This window comes from Dasypus novemcinctus, chromosome 23 (genome assembly GCF_030445035.2).
Source record: "Dasypus novemcinctus isolate mDasNov1 chromosome 23, mDasNov1.1.hap2, whole genome shotgun sequence".
NCBI classification, from domain to species: domain Eukaryota; kingdom Metazoa; phylum Chordata; class Mammalia; order Cingulata; family Dasypodidae; genus Dasypus; species Dasypus novemcinctus.
Genome location: NC_080695.1, coordinates 18,057,049 through 18,075,663, shown reverse-complemented (window position 1 = coordinate 18,075,663; position 18,615 = coordinate 18,057,049). Strand labels below are relative to the sequence as shown.

The 18,615-nt window shown below is 43.9% G+C and overlaps 1 protein-coding gene across 2 annotated transcripts; it reads left to right on the top strand.

The window, feature by feature from the left end:
* The first annotated feature begins 13,426 nt into the window (after window positions 1–13,426).
* On the top strand, window positions 13,427–18,547 carry NSUN5 (NOP2/Sun RNA methyltransferase 5). 2 transcript variants are annotated; one of them, XM_012522799.4, is made up of 10 exons: window positions 13,427–13,552; window positions 13,707–13,829; window positions 14,348–14,522; window positions 14,604–14,712; window positions 16,722–16,860; window positions 16,952–17,067; window positions 17,473–17,611; window positions 17,979–18,067; window positions 18,146–18,289; window positions 18,362–18,547. In XM_012522799.4, exons 1-10 carry the CDS (start codon window positions 13,460–13,462, stop codon window positions 18,474–18,476), a joined length of 1,242 nt encoding a protein of 413 aa, XP_012378253.1. In that variant the 5' UTR covers window positions 13,427–13,459; the 3' UTR covers window positions 18,477–18,547. The 2 variants fall into 2 exon arrangements, with proteins under 2 accessions (XP_012378253.1, XP_004452182.1); XM_004452125.4 differs by having other exon boundaries at window positions 17,473–17,651; window positions 17,857–18,067.
* Window positions 18,548–18,615: the final 68 nt, after the last annotated feature.

The following is an 18,615-nucleotide window of genomic DNA, read 5'->3' as shown; positions in this document are numbered from 1 at the left end:
AATATATTTATTTATTTAATTTTATTTTTATTTACTTCTCTCCCCTCCCTCCCCCCAGTTGTCTGCTCTCTGTGTCCATTCACTGTGTGTTCTTCTGTGACCGCTTCTATCCTTATCAGCAGCACCCGGAATCTGTGTTTCTTTTTGTTGCGTCATCTTGTTGTGTCAGCTCTCCGTGTGTGCGGCACCATTCCTGGGCAGACTGCACTTTCTTTCGCGCTGGGCGGCTCTCCTTACGGGGTGCACTCCTTGAGCCTGGGGCTCCCCTATGCGGGGGACACCCCTGCGTGGCACGGCACTCCTTGCGCGCATCAGCACTGCTCATGGGCCAGCTCTACATGGGTCAAGGAGGCCCAGGGTTTGAACCGCAGACCTCCCATGTGGTAGGCAGATGCCTTATCCATTGGGCCAAGTCTGCTTCACATACACAATATATTTAATTCACAATAGCACAATCATACAGTATTTGTCCTTTTGTGTCTGGCTTGCTTCACTCAACATAATGTCCTCCAGGTTCATCCATGTTTTTATATGCTTTACAACTTCATTTGTTCTTAGAGCTGCGTAATAGTCCATCATGTGTATACACTACAATTTGTTTAACCATTCATTGGTTGATGGATACCTGGGTTGTTTCCATCTTTGGCAATCATAAATAATGCCACTATGAACACTGGTGTGCAGATGTCTGTGTCATTGCTCTCAGTTTTTTGGGTGTATACCTAATAGTAGTATTGCTTGGTCACATGACAAATCTATATTCAACTTTTTTAGGAACTGCCAAACAGTCCTCCACAGTGGCTGTGTCATTCTACATTCCCACCAAAAGTGAATAAGTGTTCTTCTCTCTCCACATCCTCTCCAACATTTGTAGTTTTCTGTCTTTTTAAAAGTGGCTATTCTAAGAGGTGTGAAATGATTCTTATTGTAGTTTTTATTTTCATTTTCCTAATTGCTAGTGATGTTGAACATTTTTTTCATGTGTTTTTGCCATTTACATTTCTTCTTTAGACAAAATATTCAAGATTTTTGCCCATTTTTTTACTGGGTTGTTTTTATTGTTGAGTTGTAGCATCTCTTTATATATCATGGATATTAAACTTTTATCAGATATGTAATTTCAAAATATTTCCTCCCACTGAGTTGGCTGCCTTTTCACCCTTTTGATGAAGTCCTCTGAGGTGCAAAAAGTGTTTCTTTTTGAGGAGGTCATATTTATTCTGTTTTTCTTTTGTTGCTCATGTTTTGAGTGTAAGGTCCAAGAAACCACCACTTACCACAAGATCTTTAAAATGTTTCCCTATATTTTCTTCTTGTAGTTTTATGGTCCTGGCTTTTATAATTAGGTCTTTGATCCATTTTGAGTTGATTCTTACTTAGGGAGTGAGATGGGGGTCCTCTTTTATTCTTTTGGTTATGGATATCCAGTTCTCTCAGCACCATTTGTTAAAGAGATTGTTTTGTCCCAGTAACATGGACTTGTTAGGTTTGTCAAAAACCAGTTGACTGTAAAGGCGAGGGTTTATTTCTGGATTCTCAATTCTATTCCACTGATCAATGTGTCTATCTTTATGTCAATACCATGCTGTTTTGACCACTGTAGCTTTGTAATATGTTTCAAAGTCAGGCAGTGAAATTCCCCCCCCCCCCCCCCCCCCCGTTGCTCTTCTTTTTTAGGATGTTTTTGGCTATTCAGGTACCCTTTACTTTCCAAATAAATTTGGTAAATTGCCTTTTCTATTTCTGTAAAGGAAGATGGAATTTTGATTGAGTCTACAAATCAGTTTGGGTAGGATTGACATCTTCATGATATTTAGTCTTCCAATCCATGAACACAGAATATCTTCACATTTGTTTAGGTCCTCTTTGATATCTTTTAGCATTGTTTTGTAGTTTTGCATATAGGTCCTGTACTTCTTTGGTTAAATTGATTCTTAGATATTTGAGTCTTTTTGTTGCTATTGTAAATGGAATTTCCCCTCCAATTTCCTCCTCAGATTGTCCAATACTAGTGCACAGAAACATTAATGATTTTTGTGTGTTGATCAAGGTTTCTGTTCCCCCCATCCCCACTCCACTTTTGAATATTTAAAAAATATCTAATAGTTGATTGCAGAATTTCCATAGTAGAGCAAAGCTGTGCATTTGGTTTCTGAAAGAAAGATGAGGAGTGGAAGGGACCAGAGGGGTCTGTTGTCCCAGCTCAGCTCACACCAACCTAGGAGAGTTCCCTGCCTACAACATGAAGCAGGCTATCAGTCACACATAGCCATGTAATTGGGAGTCGGTCACCTTGGAAAATGGCAAATAAATAATTGGGTCTTTGCTGAAAGAACTTGTCACCTCTGATTTCTCTTCCTGAAAACTAAGGCTGCTCTGTCCCTTAAGCTGGAATTTTAAATGTAAATGAAAAAAAAAAAAAGACTGATGCAAACAACTTCACAAATACCCATACAAATGTTCAATTAATGTCACTAAGTTACAAGGTATATGAATATGTATTTGGAGTAACATATATATATTGGCCATAATAGCAAGCATACTGTTAACAAAATCCTGCCATTTTGCTGAACTTGTTTATTAGCTCAAGTGGCTTTGTTGTAGACATTTCAGAATTTTCGAAATATAGGATCATGTCATCTGTGAAAAGTGAGTTTCACTTCCTCTTTTCCTATATGAATGCCTTTTTTTTTTTTCTTGTCTAATCACTCTAGCTAGAACTTACAGTACAATGTTGAATAACAGTGGTGACAGTGGGCATACTTATCTTGTTCCCAATCTTACTGGGAAAGCTTTCAACCTTTCCCCTTTGAATATGATGTTAACTGTGGGTTTTTCATGTATGCCCTTTATCATATTAAGGAACTTTCTATTCCTATATTTCAAAGTGTTTTTTATCAAAAAAAGACGCTGAATTTTGTCAAATGCATCAATCGAAATGATCATGTGGTTTTTCCCCCTTCAGTTTGTTAATGTGGTATATTTCTGTTAATTGATTTTCTTGTGTTGAATCACCCTTGCATACCAGGAATAAATCCCACTTGGTCATGGCATATAATTCACTTAATATGCTGTTGGATTTGATTTGCAAGTATTTTGTTGAGAATTTTTGCATTTATGTTCATTTGAGAGACTGGACTGAAATTTTCTTTTCTTATAGTATCTTTATCTGGCTTTGGTATTAGGGTGACGGCTTCATAAAATGTGTTGGAACATTTCATAATTCCAATATCACAATAATCATAGAAAATAGACAAACCAAAAAAGCTCTACCCTTAATAATGAAAATGTTCTAATAATGATTGAAGTGATGAATGTATAACTATGTGATTATATCAAATATCACGGGCTATATACTTTGAATGGATTGTATGCTTTATTAGTGTATATAAATAAAATTGATTAAAAAAATGTGTTGGTAGGAGCAGATGCAGCTCAAGTGGTTCAGCAGCTGCTTCCCATGTATGAGGTCCCAGGTTTGATCCCCGGTACTTGCTAAAAAACAAATCAAAAGGCCAACTCTTGTTGGGGGGCAGATGTAGCTCAGCAGTTACGTGCCTGCTTCCCACGTATGAGGTCCTGGCTTCAATGCCTGGTACCTCCTAAAAAAATGCGTTGGATAATTTTTCCTCCTCTTCAATTTTTTGGAAAAGTTTAAACAGGATTGGTGTTAATTCTTTTCAAAATGCTTGGTATAATTCACCTGTAAAGCCATCTAGTCCTGGACTTTGTTGGGAGATTTTTTTAAAAAGATTTATTTTATTAGTTTCTCCCCACAACCTTGTTGTTTGCATTTGCTGTGTCTGTTCGTTGTGTGCTCGTCTTCCTTTTTAGGAGGCATTAGAAACTGAACCCAGACCTCCAATGTGGGAGGGAGGCACCTAATCACTTGAGCCACCTCCGCTCCCTGCTTTATGTTTTCATCCTTGCATCTCTTGTCACATCATCTTGTTGTATCAGCTTGCTGTCTTGCTCATCTGCTTTAGGAGGCACTAGGAACTGAACCCCGGACCTACCATGTGGTAGGCAGCAGCTCAATCTCTTGAGCCATATCCGTTTCCAAGTGGGAGATTTTTGATGACTGATTCAGTCTCTTTAAATGTAATTGGCTTGTTGAGTTCTTGTATTTCTTGTAGAGTCAATGTAGGTTATTTGTGTGTTTCTAGGAATTTTTCCATTTCATCTAGGTTGTCTGATTTGTTGGCATACAGTTTCTCATAAAATCCTCTTATGATCCTTTTTATTTCTGTGAGGTTAGTCATAACTTCACCCCTTTCATTTCTGACTTTGAGTCTTGTCTTTTTCTTTGTTAGTATAGGTAGGTGTTTGTCAATTTTATTGATATTCTCAAAGACCAGCTTTTGGTTTTGTTCATTTTTTTTTTCTTTGTTCTCAATTTCATTTGTTTCTGCTCTAATCTTAATCAATAATTAATCTTAATCAATAATTTCTTCTTTCTGCTTGCTTTGGGATTAATTTACTGTTCTGTTTTTAGTTTCTCCAGGTGTTCAGTTAGGTCTTTGATTTTAACTCTTTTTCTTTTTTAATATAGGCATTTAGGGCTATAAATTTCCCTCTCAGCACTGCCTTTACTGTATCCTATAAGTTTTTTTTAAAATTTATTCCCCATCCCACTGTTGCTTGCTTGCTGTCTGCTCTCTGTGTCCATTTGCTGTGCATTCTTCTGGGTCTGCTTGTCTCCCTTTGTTGTATCATCTTGCTGTGCCAACTCTCCGTGGGCCGTCAGCTCTCCACAGGCTCAGGTCAGCTTGCCTTCACAAGGAGGCCTTGGGGCGCGAATCCAGGGCCTCCCATATGGTAGACAGGAGCCCAATCGGTTGAGTCACATCTGCTTCCCTCCCATAAGTTTTTAACAAAATTGTGTGCTCATTTTCATTTGTCTCAAGACATTTACTAATTTCTCTTACAATTTCTTCTTTGACTCACTGATTGTTTAGGAGCGTGTTTAGCCTCTACACATTTGCGAATTTCCCTCTTTTCTATTATTAATTTCCAGCTTCATTCCATTATAATCTGAGAAAGTGCTTTGTATAATTTCAATCTTTTTATATTTATTGAGATTTGCTTTGTGACCCAACATGTGGTCTATCCTGGAGAAAGATCCAAGAGCACTTGAGAAGAATGAATAATCTGCTGATTTGGGATACAGTGTTCTGTATATGTCTGTTAGGTCTAGCTCATTTGTCATATTGTTCAAGTTCTCTGTTTCCTTGGTGATCTTCTGTCTAGTTCTTTTTTTTTTTTTATTTAGGATTTTTAAATTTTATTTTATTTTTATTTATTTCTCTCCCCCCAATTGTCTGCTCTCTGTGTCCATCCGCTGTGTGTTCTTCTGTGACCGCTTCTATCCTTATCAGAGGCACCGGGAATCTGTGTTTCTTTTTTCTTGCGTCATCTTGTGTCAGCTCTCCGTGTGTGCAGCACCAATGTTGGGCAGGCTGCACTTTCTTTCGTGCTGGGCAGCTCTCCTTACGGGGCGCACTCCTTGCGCGTGGGGCTCCCCTATGCGGGGGACACCCCTGTGTGCAGGGCACTCCTTGCGTGCATCAGCGCTGCTCATGGGCCAGCTCCACACAGGTCAAGGAGGCCCGGGGTTTGAACCGTGGACCTCTCATGTGGTAGGTGGATGCCCTAACCACTGGGCCAAAGTCCGCCTCCCACTAGTTGTTCTATTTAATGATGTGAGTGGGGTGCTGAAGTCTCCAACAATTTTTTCACCCCAATTGTACTCAATTTATCCATTTTTTTAAAGATATTACATTAAAAAAATGAGGTCCCCATTCACCCCCACTGCCCCCACCCCACCACTCCTCCCACAGTAACACTCTCCCCCATCATCATGACACACCCATTGCGTCTGGTGAGTACATCTCCAGGCATCGCTGCACCCCATGTCCCGTGTTCCACACCATAGCCCACGCTCTCCCACGTTCCATCCAGTGGGCCATGGGAGGACATACAACATCTGGCAATTGTCCCTGGAGCACCACCCAGGACAACTCCAAGTCCCAAGAATGCCTCCACATCTCATCTCTTCCTCCCATTCCCCATCCCCAGCAGCCACCATGGCCACTTTTTCCACACCATGCCACATTTTCTTGATTATTAACCACAATAGTTCATGAATAGGGTATCATTAAGTCCACTCTGATCCTTACTGTATTCCTCCTTCCTGTGGACCTTGGCTTGGTTGTGTCCATTCCACATCTATGTCAAGAGGGGGTTTAGATTCCACGTGGATATTGGATGCAATCCTCCTGCTTTCAGTTGTAGGCACTCTAGGCTCCATGGTGTGGTGGTTGACATTCTTCAATTCCATGTTAGCTGAGTGGGGTAAGTCCAATAAATCAGAATATAGGAGCTGAAGTCTGTTGAGGCTCAGGGCCTGGCTATTATATTGTCAGTCCAGAGATTCAAATCCCCTAGATATATCTTAAGCCCCAGCACCAACTACAATTCCAGTAAAGTAGCATGAAAGGCTTGTGAAAAGAGATCCCATCTGAGTCCAGCTCCATCACGCAGAAACACCAGGTCCAAAGAAGGGCCAACTGGCATGGCAGTGAACCCCATCTGCCATGACCATAGAACCTGTGGGTCTCTTTAGCCCTCAAAAGGACCAATATCTGGGGTTGTATCTACTTTATCTATCTCTGAGACTCTGCTCAGGTGTGCATAAGGGCAATCCTTCTGACAAACTCCAGACTCTTGTTTAGAGACTCATAGCCACATGAACTCATTTGTCTTTTCCATTTCCCCCTTACTTTAGGTCAAACAGCATTTTTAACTCCTGTTATTATATGTAGACAGGTATATTCTCCAACAATTATTATAGAGATGTCTATTTCACCTTCAGTTTTGCCAGAGTTTGTCTCATATATTTTAGGGCACCTGGTTAGGTGCATAGATATTTATGACTGTTACATCTTCCTGGTGGATTGTCCTTTTTATTAATATATAATGATCTTCTGCATCTCTTACAACTTTTTTGCATTTAAAGTCTGTTTTGTATGATATTAGTATAGCTACCCCTGCTCTTTTTTGGTTACTGTTTGCGTGGAATATCATTTTCCAAGCTTTTACTTTGAGTCGATTTGTATCCCTGGATCTAAGGTGAGTTTCTTGTAGAAAGCATATGGATGGCTCATGTTTTTAATCCATTCTGTCAATCTGTATCTTTTGACTGGGGAGTTTAATCCGTTCACATTCAATGATATTACTGTAAATGCATTATTTAATTCCACCACTTTATTCTTTGACTTTCACATGCCATATCTTATTTTCATCTGTCTTTTTACTCTTTTGGTTATCCTTTCTAATAGTGTTCCCTTCTACACTCTCCTCTAAGCCTCTCTCCTGTCTTTTTCTTTTGGACTATAAGGTTCCCTTTAATGCTTCCTGCAAAGGTGGATTCTTACAAATTCTCTTAGATTCCTTTTGTGAATATTTTAAACTCATATTATTTGAAAGACATTTTTCTGGATAGAGAATTCTTGGTTGACAATTTTTCTCTTCCAGTATTTTAATTATATCATATCACTGTCATCTCGCCGCCATGGCTTCTGATGAGAAATTCATACTAAGTCGTACCGGACATCACTTGCATGTGATGGTTTGCTTCTCCCTTGCTGCTCTCAGAATTTTCTCTTCATTTTTGATGTTTGGCATTCTGAATAGTATGTGTCTTGGAATAGGTCTATTCAGGTTTATTCTGATTGTGGTACACTGTACTTCTTGGGCATATAAAATAATTTCTTTCATGAGAGTTGGGATATTTTCAGCCACTCTTTCCTCAAATACTCTGCCTCTTTTCCCTTCTCTTCTCCTTCTGGAACTTCCCTGACACATCTGTTGTTGTGCTTTGAGGTACCGTTCAGCTCCCTGAGCCCCTGTTCAATTTTTTCCATTATTTTCTTTCTGATCTCTCTCTTCAAGTTCAGCAGTTCTGTCTTCTGTATCACTTATTCTTTCTTCTCTGCCTTAAATGTGTTTTTTTTTAATCTGATAAGCCTCTAATTTATGTTTTTTTTTAACAACAGTTTTTTTTTTAAAAAGATATTTAGATTACATAAATGTTACATAAAAAATATAGGAGATTCCCATATGCACCACTCCCCACACTGCCCACATTTATCCACATTAACAATATCCTTCATTAGTGTGGTTCATTCATTGCAATTGAGGAATACATGGAGTATTCCCACCAAGCATGGACTATAGTTTACACTGTAGTTTATACTCTCTCCCACACAATTCTGTAGGTTATGGCAAGATGTATAATGGTTTCTATCTGTCATTGCAATGTCATTCAGGACAATTCCCAAGTCCTGAAAATGCCCCCGTATTACACCTGTTTTTCCTCTCCCTACCTCAGAACCTCTAGTGGCCATTGCATCCACATCAGTGATATAATTTCTTCCATCTAATGTGTTATTATCTCATCTACTTTGTTTTTTACTCCCATAAGCTGTTATTTTTTTAATTCAAATTCTTCTTTGTGCTTGCCCAGTGTCTTTAATGGTTCTTTATCTCTTCAGCCGTATTATCTTTCAACACATTGAAATGACTTAGGAGATTTGTATGAACCTTGTTAATTATTAATAGGTGCCTTAAATCTTGTGACTTATATGGGGCTTTAATATATTCCTTTGCTTGGACCATATCTTCCATTTCCTTAGTACAGCTTGTAATTTTTTTTTAAAGATTTATTTATTTTTCTTCCCTTACCCCCCTGCCCCAGCTGTCTGTTCTCTGTGTCCATTTGCTGTGTGTTCTCCTTTGTCTGTTTCTGTTGTTGTCAGCGGCACGGGAATCTGTGTTTCTTTTTGTTGTGTCATCTTGCTGTGTCAACTCTCAGTGTGTGCGGTGCCATTGTTGGGCAGGCTGGACTTTCTTTCGTGTTGGGTGGCTCTCCTTACAGGGTGTACTCCCTGCACATGGGGATCCCCAGTGGGGGGCACCCCTGGGTGGCACGGCACTCCTTGTGCGCATCAGCACTGTGCATGGGCCAGCTCTACACGGGTCAAGGAGGCCCAGGGTTTGAACCACGGACTTCCCATGTGGTAGACGGACACCCTACCCATTGGGCCAAGTCCGCTTCCCACCTCTGATTATGATTGTGAGTCTATTCTGATGATCAATTTCTCTCTCCTGTGTAGGGATTTAGTGACAGGAGGCTGTGTGTTACTGCTATTCTTTGATACTTGGTTCACCCTGTTTTAGCTCTTCAGGATTATGCCTGTTTAGTTGCTCAATTCAGGGCCATGGACCCAGTAATGGGTTGCAGACCCACTTTCAAAGGCCTTGGGGAGGGAGGCCCTAAAGGCAGAAAAAGCCTCTTATTTAAACTTTCTCTCATGCACTTCCTTTGTCCACCAGCAGATGGTGCTCTTCAGCAACCCTCTCAGTTCAGACTCTGGTCAGAAATGTGTTCACTGCAAGCCCAACTACAACACTGTGACAGAAGATCCTGCCTCAAGGCTATTCAGAGCCTTGCGGATCAAACTCAGAGGCTGTTCTCCAACTTTTGCAGGAAGTCCCCTCCCTTTACCCTGGTAGGAAATAATTCCACTCCCCTTTGCATCCTCAACAGTGGGATGATGTCCTCAGTAGGGAGAGCGTTCGTGAAAAGTGGCTCTCTTTCATCCCCTGTAGGCTCCCAGGGCAAACAATGGTACCTTGACTCCCCCACCCCACCCCTCTGGCATAGAAGGGCTCATGGGAGACAGCAGACCAAATTTGTTGGCCAAAGACTGAATCACCCTTAGGCTCCATCCCTCTCTTTCCCCTTTTCTGGGGAGGTGGACCCCTGCAGCCCCCTCTGTCCATAACTGCCAGCCAGATGCTGGAGATTCAAAGTTGTCTGTTCCAAGGGTGGAGGGGACGGGTACTGTCAGCTGTAGCTTTTACTCACAGAGTTTTCCCATTGAGATTTGTTTCCTTTCCTCCTCTTTCTTCTGGGTGGTGGCCAGCCTTCTCCTGGTACCCTAAACCCTAAAACAACTTATTTTTCTGACCATTTCTGCTTGTCCTCTATTTTTCAGGGAAAGAAGTGGATCCTATGTCTCTCTAATCCTCCATCTTTCCAGAAGTTTCAATAGCTCCCTATTTTTTTGGTTAGCCAGAGTTAGCATTTGTGTCTTGCAACCAAAAGGTCTTAACTGAGACACATATCTGATAAAGAGAGGGCAGAGGAAAGCGCTGCTAATTCTTCAAGTAGGAATTAGCATTTGAGCTGAAAGAAATGGAATAGAGGCAGAGGAGAAGTTTCTGGGGTCTAGGTTCATGGAGAGACAGCTCTAGCTGGAGAGGGGATGCGGACTGGACTAGGGAAGTTCACCAGTGCCTCTTTTGTGCATAAGAACTTTATTATGTAGTGATAAAGATAGTGTGGATGTGGGTGAGACTGCCCAGGGAGAACACAGATTGATTAAAAGGAAGGCAGTGAGGTGGCAGACTTGGCCCAGTGGTTAGGGCGTCCGTCTACCACAAGGGAGGTCCGCGGTTCAAACCCTGGGCCTCCCTGACCCGTGCGGAGCTGGCCCACGCGCAGTGCTGATGAGCACAAGGAGTGCCGTGACACACAGGAGTGTCCCCCATGTAGAGGAGCCCCACGCGCAAGAAGTGTGCCCCGTAAGGAGAGCCGCCCAGTGCGAAAGAAAGTGCAGCCTGCCCAGGAATGGTGCCGCACACACGGAGAAGTGACACAACAAGATGACACAACAAAAAAAGAAACACAGATTCCTGTGCCGCTGACAACAACAGAAGCTGACAAAGACGACGCAGCAAATAGACACAGAGAACAGACAACCAGGTTGGGGGGAAGGGAAGAGAAATAAATAAATAAATAAATCTTTAACCAAAAAAAAAAAAAAAAAAGGACGGCAGTGAATGGAATGCCAGAACATAGTGAGTAGGTTGGACGATGTGACCAAGGAGACTTAGACATGGTTAAAGAAATGGGGTGGGTATGCCAGCCAGGAGCAGGCCATGGAAGTCAAAGGGAGAGAGCTAGACAACAAAGGGTATGCTCTGCAGGACTGTGAAACCACAGTAGAGCAGGAAAGGTCTGAGAGGAATGGGACTCAGTGGAGTGTGGCTGAAGGCAGATCTCCAGAAGTCAAAATAATAGCATGTGATAAAGGCTAAATATCCAGAATATATAAAGAACTCCTACAAATCAAAAACAAAAGACAAAAAATCCAATTAAAAAATGTGCAAAGGACTTGACTAGAAAGTTCTCTCTCCAAAGAAGACAGACAAATGCCCCCAAAGCCTCTAGGGAAATGCAAATAAAAATCATAGTGAGATATCACTTCATGCTCATTAGGATAGTATTATGAAAAAAAAGAAAAAACAAAAATAAGTGTTGGCAGGAAAGTGGAGAAACTGGGACCCTCATGCATGCTGGTGAGAATGTAAAATGGTGTAGCTGCTCAAAAAGTCAAATGAATAACCATATGACCCGCAATTCCACTTAAAGGTATATACACAAAAATACTTTAAAACAGGAACTCAAACACACGTTTGTACACCAGTGTTCAGAGCAGCATTACTCCAATGGCCAAAAGGTGGAAGCAACCCAAGTTTTTATCACTGGATGAATGGCTAAACAAAATGTGGTATATATATACACAACAGAATATTATTCAGTCATAAAAAGGAATGAAGTTCTGATTCACACTACAATGCAGATAAGCCCAGAAAACAATGTGCTAAGAAAAGCAAGCCAGACACAAAAGGACTAACATATAATTCCACTTATATGAAATATCTAGAATATCAAATCCATAGAGACAGAAAGTAGACTAGAGATTACTAAGGGTTGGGAGAAGGGGGAATGGGGTTTTTGCTTAGTTAATACAGAGTTTCTATTTTTGGTGAAGAAAAATTGTTGGTAATGGATGGTGGTGATAGTAGCACAACATCGTAAATGTAACTAATGCCAATGAATTGCATTTAAAAATGGTTAAAATGGCAAATTTTATGTTACATAGGTTACCACGATAATTTTTTTTTTTTTAAAGCAGCTGATGAAGAAGTAAAGGCAGTGATTTCTGGTTCTTCTTTTAAAAAGTTTGATAGGAAGAGACATGATTGTGAGTTTGAGAGACAGTGGGATTAAAGGAAGGCATTTTTAGGGCAGAGATGTTAAAGCAGTGCTGTCCCATAGAAATATAATGAATCACATATATAATTTTAAGGTTTCTAGTGGACACATTAAAAGAAGTTACCTAGAGTTACCTTTTGTAAAATCCTTGCACATGTGCTGTTGGCAATGCAGTTCAGGAAGGTTAATTATTCTATTCCACGGGGGTAAGTCTACTCCAGTGTTTGAGATACATGTGTGTTGAGTGTATTAAATTTGTTCAACCAACAGCACCTATTATGTACTAGTAACCGCACTGGGGGCTGGAGACACAGAGGCAAATACCGCACACCCCTGTCTTCCCAGAGTTCAGGATAGGGAAGACATTCCTATAAAGGAATCATTACAGTCATTACATGGATGAAAGAGTAGCCATTTGGAAACAATGTTACAGCCCTCCTCACATCATATGTTTACATTTTAAATGGACAGATGCTGGACATTGTATGTCCTGCCAGGGTCCACTGGATGGACTGGGGGAGAGTGTAAACTACAACGTAAACCATTATCCATGTGGTGCAGCAGTGCTCCAAACTGTATTCACCAAATGCAATGACTGTCCCATGATGATGAAAGAGGTTGTTGATATGGGAGGAGTGGGGTGAGGGGATGGAGGGTATATGGGGACCTCATATTTTTTTAAAAATAGAGGAAAAAAAGATAAAAATTTTTTTAAAAATGGGTTAAAGATGTAATTATAAAAATTACTATGAAGCTACAATAATAGTAGAGTAAAACATTAGTGGTTATTTCTACTTTGTAAAGGTGGGAAAGGGCTTTCAAGAGTGACATCAAAGGCAGAAACCACAAAAAGGATTTTTAAAATGAAAACATGGCATTGTCTAAAACAAATATAAACCACATTAAAAGGCAAACAAACTATGAAAAATTTAAAGGGCACTAAGAGAAGGATGGTGGAAGAGAGCAAAAGAGAGTTATCTTAAGAGGAAAAATACAAATACCTAATAAACATATTATGTTCAACTTCAATAACAAATTAAGACACCGGTAAAATTCCGCTGTTTCCCTACCAGCTTTGCGAAGACTGAAAGAAAATATCGAGGAGCTACGAGGAAGTGGGAAAATGGGCTCCCAAATTCGAATCCCTTATACTGGCAGGAGCGTGAACTGATAACCGCCTCCTGGGGAACTTAAACCGCAGTACGGAGCTCCAGAGACCAAAACACTCTTACCCTTCGACCCGGGAAATCTGGAAGGTTGGGGCCAGTCGTAAAGCGGGCGTAAGGCAAGCGCACTTTGCGACGGAGCCGTAAAGCCGGGCGCGAGCGAAGCATGGCGCTGTACGCGGCGGCGGCGGCGGTGCTGGCAGGCGTCGATAACCGCCAGGGCTCCATCAAGGGGTTGGTGTACGGCAGTCGCTTCCAGGTAACGGGACCCGGGCGCAGGAGGGGTGGGGTCCAGGGGCCGAGGTCCCGGGGGCCCGGGGCTGACGGTGGCGCTGGGCCGGCCCGGGCGGCGGCGGGTGACTGAGCCCCGGGCGGGGCTCCCCGGCCTAGCGTGTCTCCTCTCGGGCGCGCAGAATGTGAAGCAGCTGTACGCGCTGGTGTGCGAGACGCAGCGCTACTCCGCGGTGCTGGACGCCGTGATCGCCAGCGCCGGACTCCTTCGCGTCGAGAAGAAGCTGCGGCCACACCTGGCCAAGGTGACGGGTGGGGCGGGGCCGGGCCAGGGAGAGAACCCCTCTTACCCCGCAGACGCGAGCCCCGAGGGTCAGGGGTCTGTAACCTGGCCCCAGCTCTGCGACCGTTCACGGTGTGAATTCAAGCAAGTTGCTCTTCTCAACTGAGTATGAGGGTCCCCTCACTGGGTTAGAAATTAAGGTGGGATGAAAATGCTTTGTAAACTTCTAGCCTTGTACGAAGGTTTAAATGAGGACAAATTTAGCTATGGCGTAAAGTCTTGAAACCAAAGGGGAATGTTGACGAGAAGGGTTGGAATCCCGGGCTCTGCTCGTGAGGATCCACCTGAAAAGAGCCCAGGACTGGGATGCAGGACACCAGGTTCTGATCCTGTACCCACTTCTCATTTTTTCCTGAGATTTTGGACAGTGTACCTCATCTTTAACCTGGGACTGGGCAGGTGGTCAGTTCAGATTTCCAGTTCCGACACTATTGGAGGCATTAGTATTTAGTTTTTTTCTCTTCCTTTCCCGGTCCCCAGGTGTTGGTGTATGAGTTGTTGCTGGGCCGGGGTTTTCGAGGGGGTGGGGGCAAGTGGAAGCCTCTGCTGACCCGGCACCAGGCAAGGCTGAAAGCTGAGTTGGCCCGGCTCAAAGTTCACCGGGGTGTGAGCCGGAATGAGGACTTGTTGGAAGTGGGATCCAGGCCTGGCCCAGGTGAGCTGCATGGAGCCCGCCCCCCGGGGATGGGAGCGGGGAGAGCGGTGGTCCTGCTCCTCACTGCTGAGTGCTTCTTAGCCTCCCAGGTGCCTCGCTTTGTGCGCGTGAACACCCTCAAGACTTGCTGTGATGATGCAGTTGATTATTTCAAGAGACAGGGTTTCTCCTACAAGGGTCGGGCCTCCAGGTGAGAGCTTGGGCAGCCTTTCTAGGCTGCTTTCATCCAGGAAGGTGCATGAGCAGGGGTGGCCTGGGGAAATAGGGATCCATCCTGTGGGAAGAGACGGGCTGGGTGGTCGTGATTACAGACACTGGTTTTTCTTTCTACTTGCCAGCAGTTTCTCCGTTTCCTTCCAAGGCCTACCTTCCTCGCATTCCTTAAACATTGATATTACTGGAAGTCCCATCGTCCATTTTTCTAAAGTATTCCTCAGTTCTTTCTCGGCTCTAACATGGTGATTTCAGTCCAGGCTTCTCTCTTGTATTCTTTTTTTTTTTTTTTTTTTTTTAAGATTTATTTATTTTATTTAATTTCCCCCCCTCCCCTGGTTGTCTGTTCTTGGTGTCTGTTTGCTGCATCTTGTTTCTTTGTCCGCTTCTGTTGTCGTCAGCGGCACGGGAAGTGTGGGCGGCGCCTTTCCTGGGCAGGCTGCACTTTCTTTTCACACTGGGCGGCTCCTCACGGGCGCACTCCTTGCGCGTGGGGCTCCCCCATGCGGGGGACACCCTTGCGTGGCATGGCACTCCTTGCGTGCATCAGCACTGCGCATGGCCAGCTCCACACGGGTCAAGGAGGCCCGGGGTTTGAACCGCCGTCCTCCCATATGGTAGACGGACGCCCTAACCACTGGGCCAAAGTCCGTTTCCCTCTCTTGTATTCTTATCCTCAGGTTTATCTGAATGTTCCACAGACAACACAATCATAGCATGTGTCAAACTGAATTCATCTTCTACCTCAAACTCTGACTCTATTTTAACCTAATGAATAGCACCATTTCTAAGTATTCTGCCCAAGCAGAAATGGAATCATCCTAGATATGTCACTCCTCCCTGCAGTCCTTTACTTTTAGCATCTTTCTCAAATCCATTCCTTTTCATCCTCTTGGACATTGCCTGGGTTTCTACCCTCATCATTTCCTATCAAGACTGGCCAAAGAATCTCCTAAACCAGCCTCCTTACGTCCATCCTCTCTCACTTTGTAGCTTGACTGCAGAAAATTCTAAAATTAGATCTGATGCTGTTACTGGCCTGCCAAAAACCCTTTCTTGGTTCTCCATTGGGTTGTGCCTCCTGCTTCCCCTCCAGGCCCATCTGCCATGATGCTCCACATACCTGGTGCTGCAGCAGCAGTTGCTGCTTCCTGCCCAGAATGCTACCCCTACCACTGGACTATCACATTCCACCTCCTGTTTTGTCCTTTGGCAACTATGAGATGCCTTCTCTGTTCTGTCTTTCCACCAGTGTATCTTACATGTTCCTTCTGCTGCCTCTTAGCATGTTGTTTAGAGACCAGGGTGGTAAAGTAGAGAAGGACTTTGGGTTTGAATTTGACCTCTGCCACTTGATAGCTTTCTGAATTGAGGCATGTTATTTGCTAGGCTTGTTTCTACATTCATCAAATGGAGCAGATAATACTCCCTTGGAAAGTTATAGTGAATATAGCTTTACCCTCTCTGTCACAGAACTCTTTGTCCATCAGGAATCAGCTCAGGTCTCACTTTCTCAGCATCTCTCTCCTCCCTGTAAAATAATACCCTTTCCCCAAGGTTATGTTTTAATAGTAATGACTAATGCTTATCCAGTACTTAATTTGCACCAAGTACTTATTCACAAGTATTTTGCATGTATTAACTCACTTAATCACACAACCACCCTCTGGGGTAGCTATTTTCCATTTTATGGAAGTGCAAACTGAGGCTAAGATTACGTCACTTCCCCAAGCTCCTGCTGCTAATAAATGGTGGAGGTGGGATCCTGAAGCAACTGCCTGGCTTGAGAATCCATTCCTTTAACTGCTGCCTCCATCTTTTTAGGCTGTTTTTTCACAGTTGAAGTAAATACTTGTTGCATGACTGGGCAGTACAATGTGGGGAAGCTTGTAAAGTATCCAGCCTCGTGCCCAGTGTCGAGGAATTCAGAAAATGTATGTTGAACTAATAGTTCTTATTCCCTGTCCTTCACCTCTTTCCTGACAGCCTCGATGACATAAGGGCCCTGAAGGGGAAATGTTTTCTTCTGGATCCCTTGTTGCCAGAGCTGCTTGTGTTTCCTGCCCAGACAGATCTGCACGAACATCCCCTGTACCAGGCTGGTCACCTCATCCTGCAAGACAAGGTAGGGAAGAAGAGTGGAAAAGGGAAGAGCAGGTAAGAGAGTGACAGGCCTGGGGTCTCAGCTCACCCAGCAGTTGTGCTCTGCTCACCAGGCCAGCTGCCTCCCTGCCATGCTGCTGGCTCCTCCACCAGGGTCCCATGTCATTGATGCATGTGCTGCCCCAGGCAACAAGACCAGTCACTTGGCCGCTCTTCTGAAGAACCAAGGGTGAGTGCCATGGTCTGTGGGAGGCGGAGGGAAGGGATGGGACCTGATGCTGTGTTTTGTAAGGAGAACAAGGGACTTCTGGACTGGGGGCAGGTTGTTGTATGACCCAGGCCATACCGCCCACTGGACTACAGGTGTGATATGGATCCTTCACCCAGGGCAGGATCCTTGGCCAGTCACCTCTGATCACCAGCCCTTTGTAGGCCATTTAAACACTCTTTCCTGTGTGTCCTGACTTCATGTACATCGTAGCAATACATGGCAGAACTGCGGATAAGCCTCTTTGAAGCATGTGCGCTGCATGTGAATCAAGTTTTCCTCTGAGGAAAGTCATCTCTCCCCTCACCAGTGGCTCTTAGATGCTCCCTAAATCCTTAGCTCACCTCTACTCTACCTTTTCCCCAGGAAGATCTTTGCCTTTGACCTGGATGCCAAGCGGCTGGCGTCTATGGCTACCCTGCTGGCCCGGGCAGGAGTCTCCTGCTGCGAGTTAGCCGAGGAGGACTTCCTGGCAGTCTCACCCTCAGACCACCGTTACCGCCAGGTCCAGTACATCTTGCTGGATCCTTCTTGTAGTGGCTCTGGTGAGATGGGGAGCAGGTGTGGCAGAGGGGCTCACAGATCCAGAGGAGCCTAGAGCTGAAGGGGTTATAGTTCATTGTGGTCATAGATTTAGTTCTTTTTTATACCTCGTGTCCCTGGGCAAATGTTGTTGTTTCTAAAGTACAGATTTTAATATTTATTAAGGCAGCCTGGAAAGGTCTAGAATTGACACACGCTTTTCCTTAGGTATGTTGACCAGACAGCTGGAGGAGCCTGGGGCAGGTACCCCTAGCAAGGAACGCTTGCATGCCCTGGCAGGATTCCAGCAGCGCGCCCTCTGCCATGCGCTCACTTTCCCCTCCTTGCAGCGCATTGTCTACTCCACGTGCTCCCTTTGCCAGGAAGAGAATGAAGATGTAGTACGAGATGCCCTGCAGCAGAGCTCGGGCACCTTCAGGTAACAGGTTAATCCACCAAGGGCTCAGGAAGGAGGAGCTGCTCTTTCACTTCAAAGTCTGCTATTTCTTCTCCACAGGCTAGCTCCTGCCCTACCTTCCTGGCCCCACCGAGGCCTGAGCACTTTTCCAGGAGCTGAACACTGCCTCCGGGCCTCCCCTGAGACCACACTCACTGGTGGCTTCTTCATTGCTGTACTCGAACGGGTGGAGGAGATACCAAGGTGAGTGAGGTGGGAACCTGCCTGTACGATCCTGGAACTGGGTCACATCTCATTTCTTTACTTTTTTTCTAGCTCAGCTTCACAGACCAAAGCATTGGTGCCAGGACTTACACCCAGCCCAGCCCCAAAGAGAAAGAAGCAGCGGCGAAAACCTGCAGCTGGTCCTAGCACCCTTCCTTCCACATAGCAGGTGCTCCAGGGTTTTCAAAGACTTAACTTTATTGCTGTAGGGAATAAACTGCTATTCCTGTTTCTCTAGCTGGCAAGACAGAGTGGTTTTCTTAGCTCTTTGGGTCCCTTCCTGTGTTCTTGCTGGTGAGAAAGTA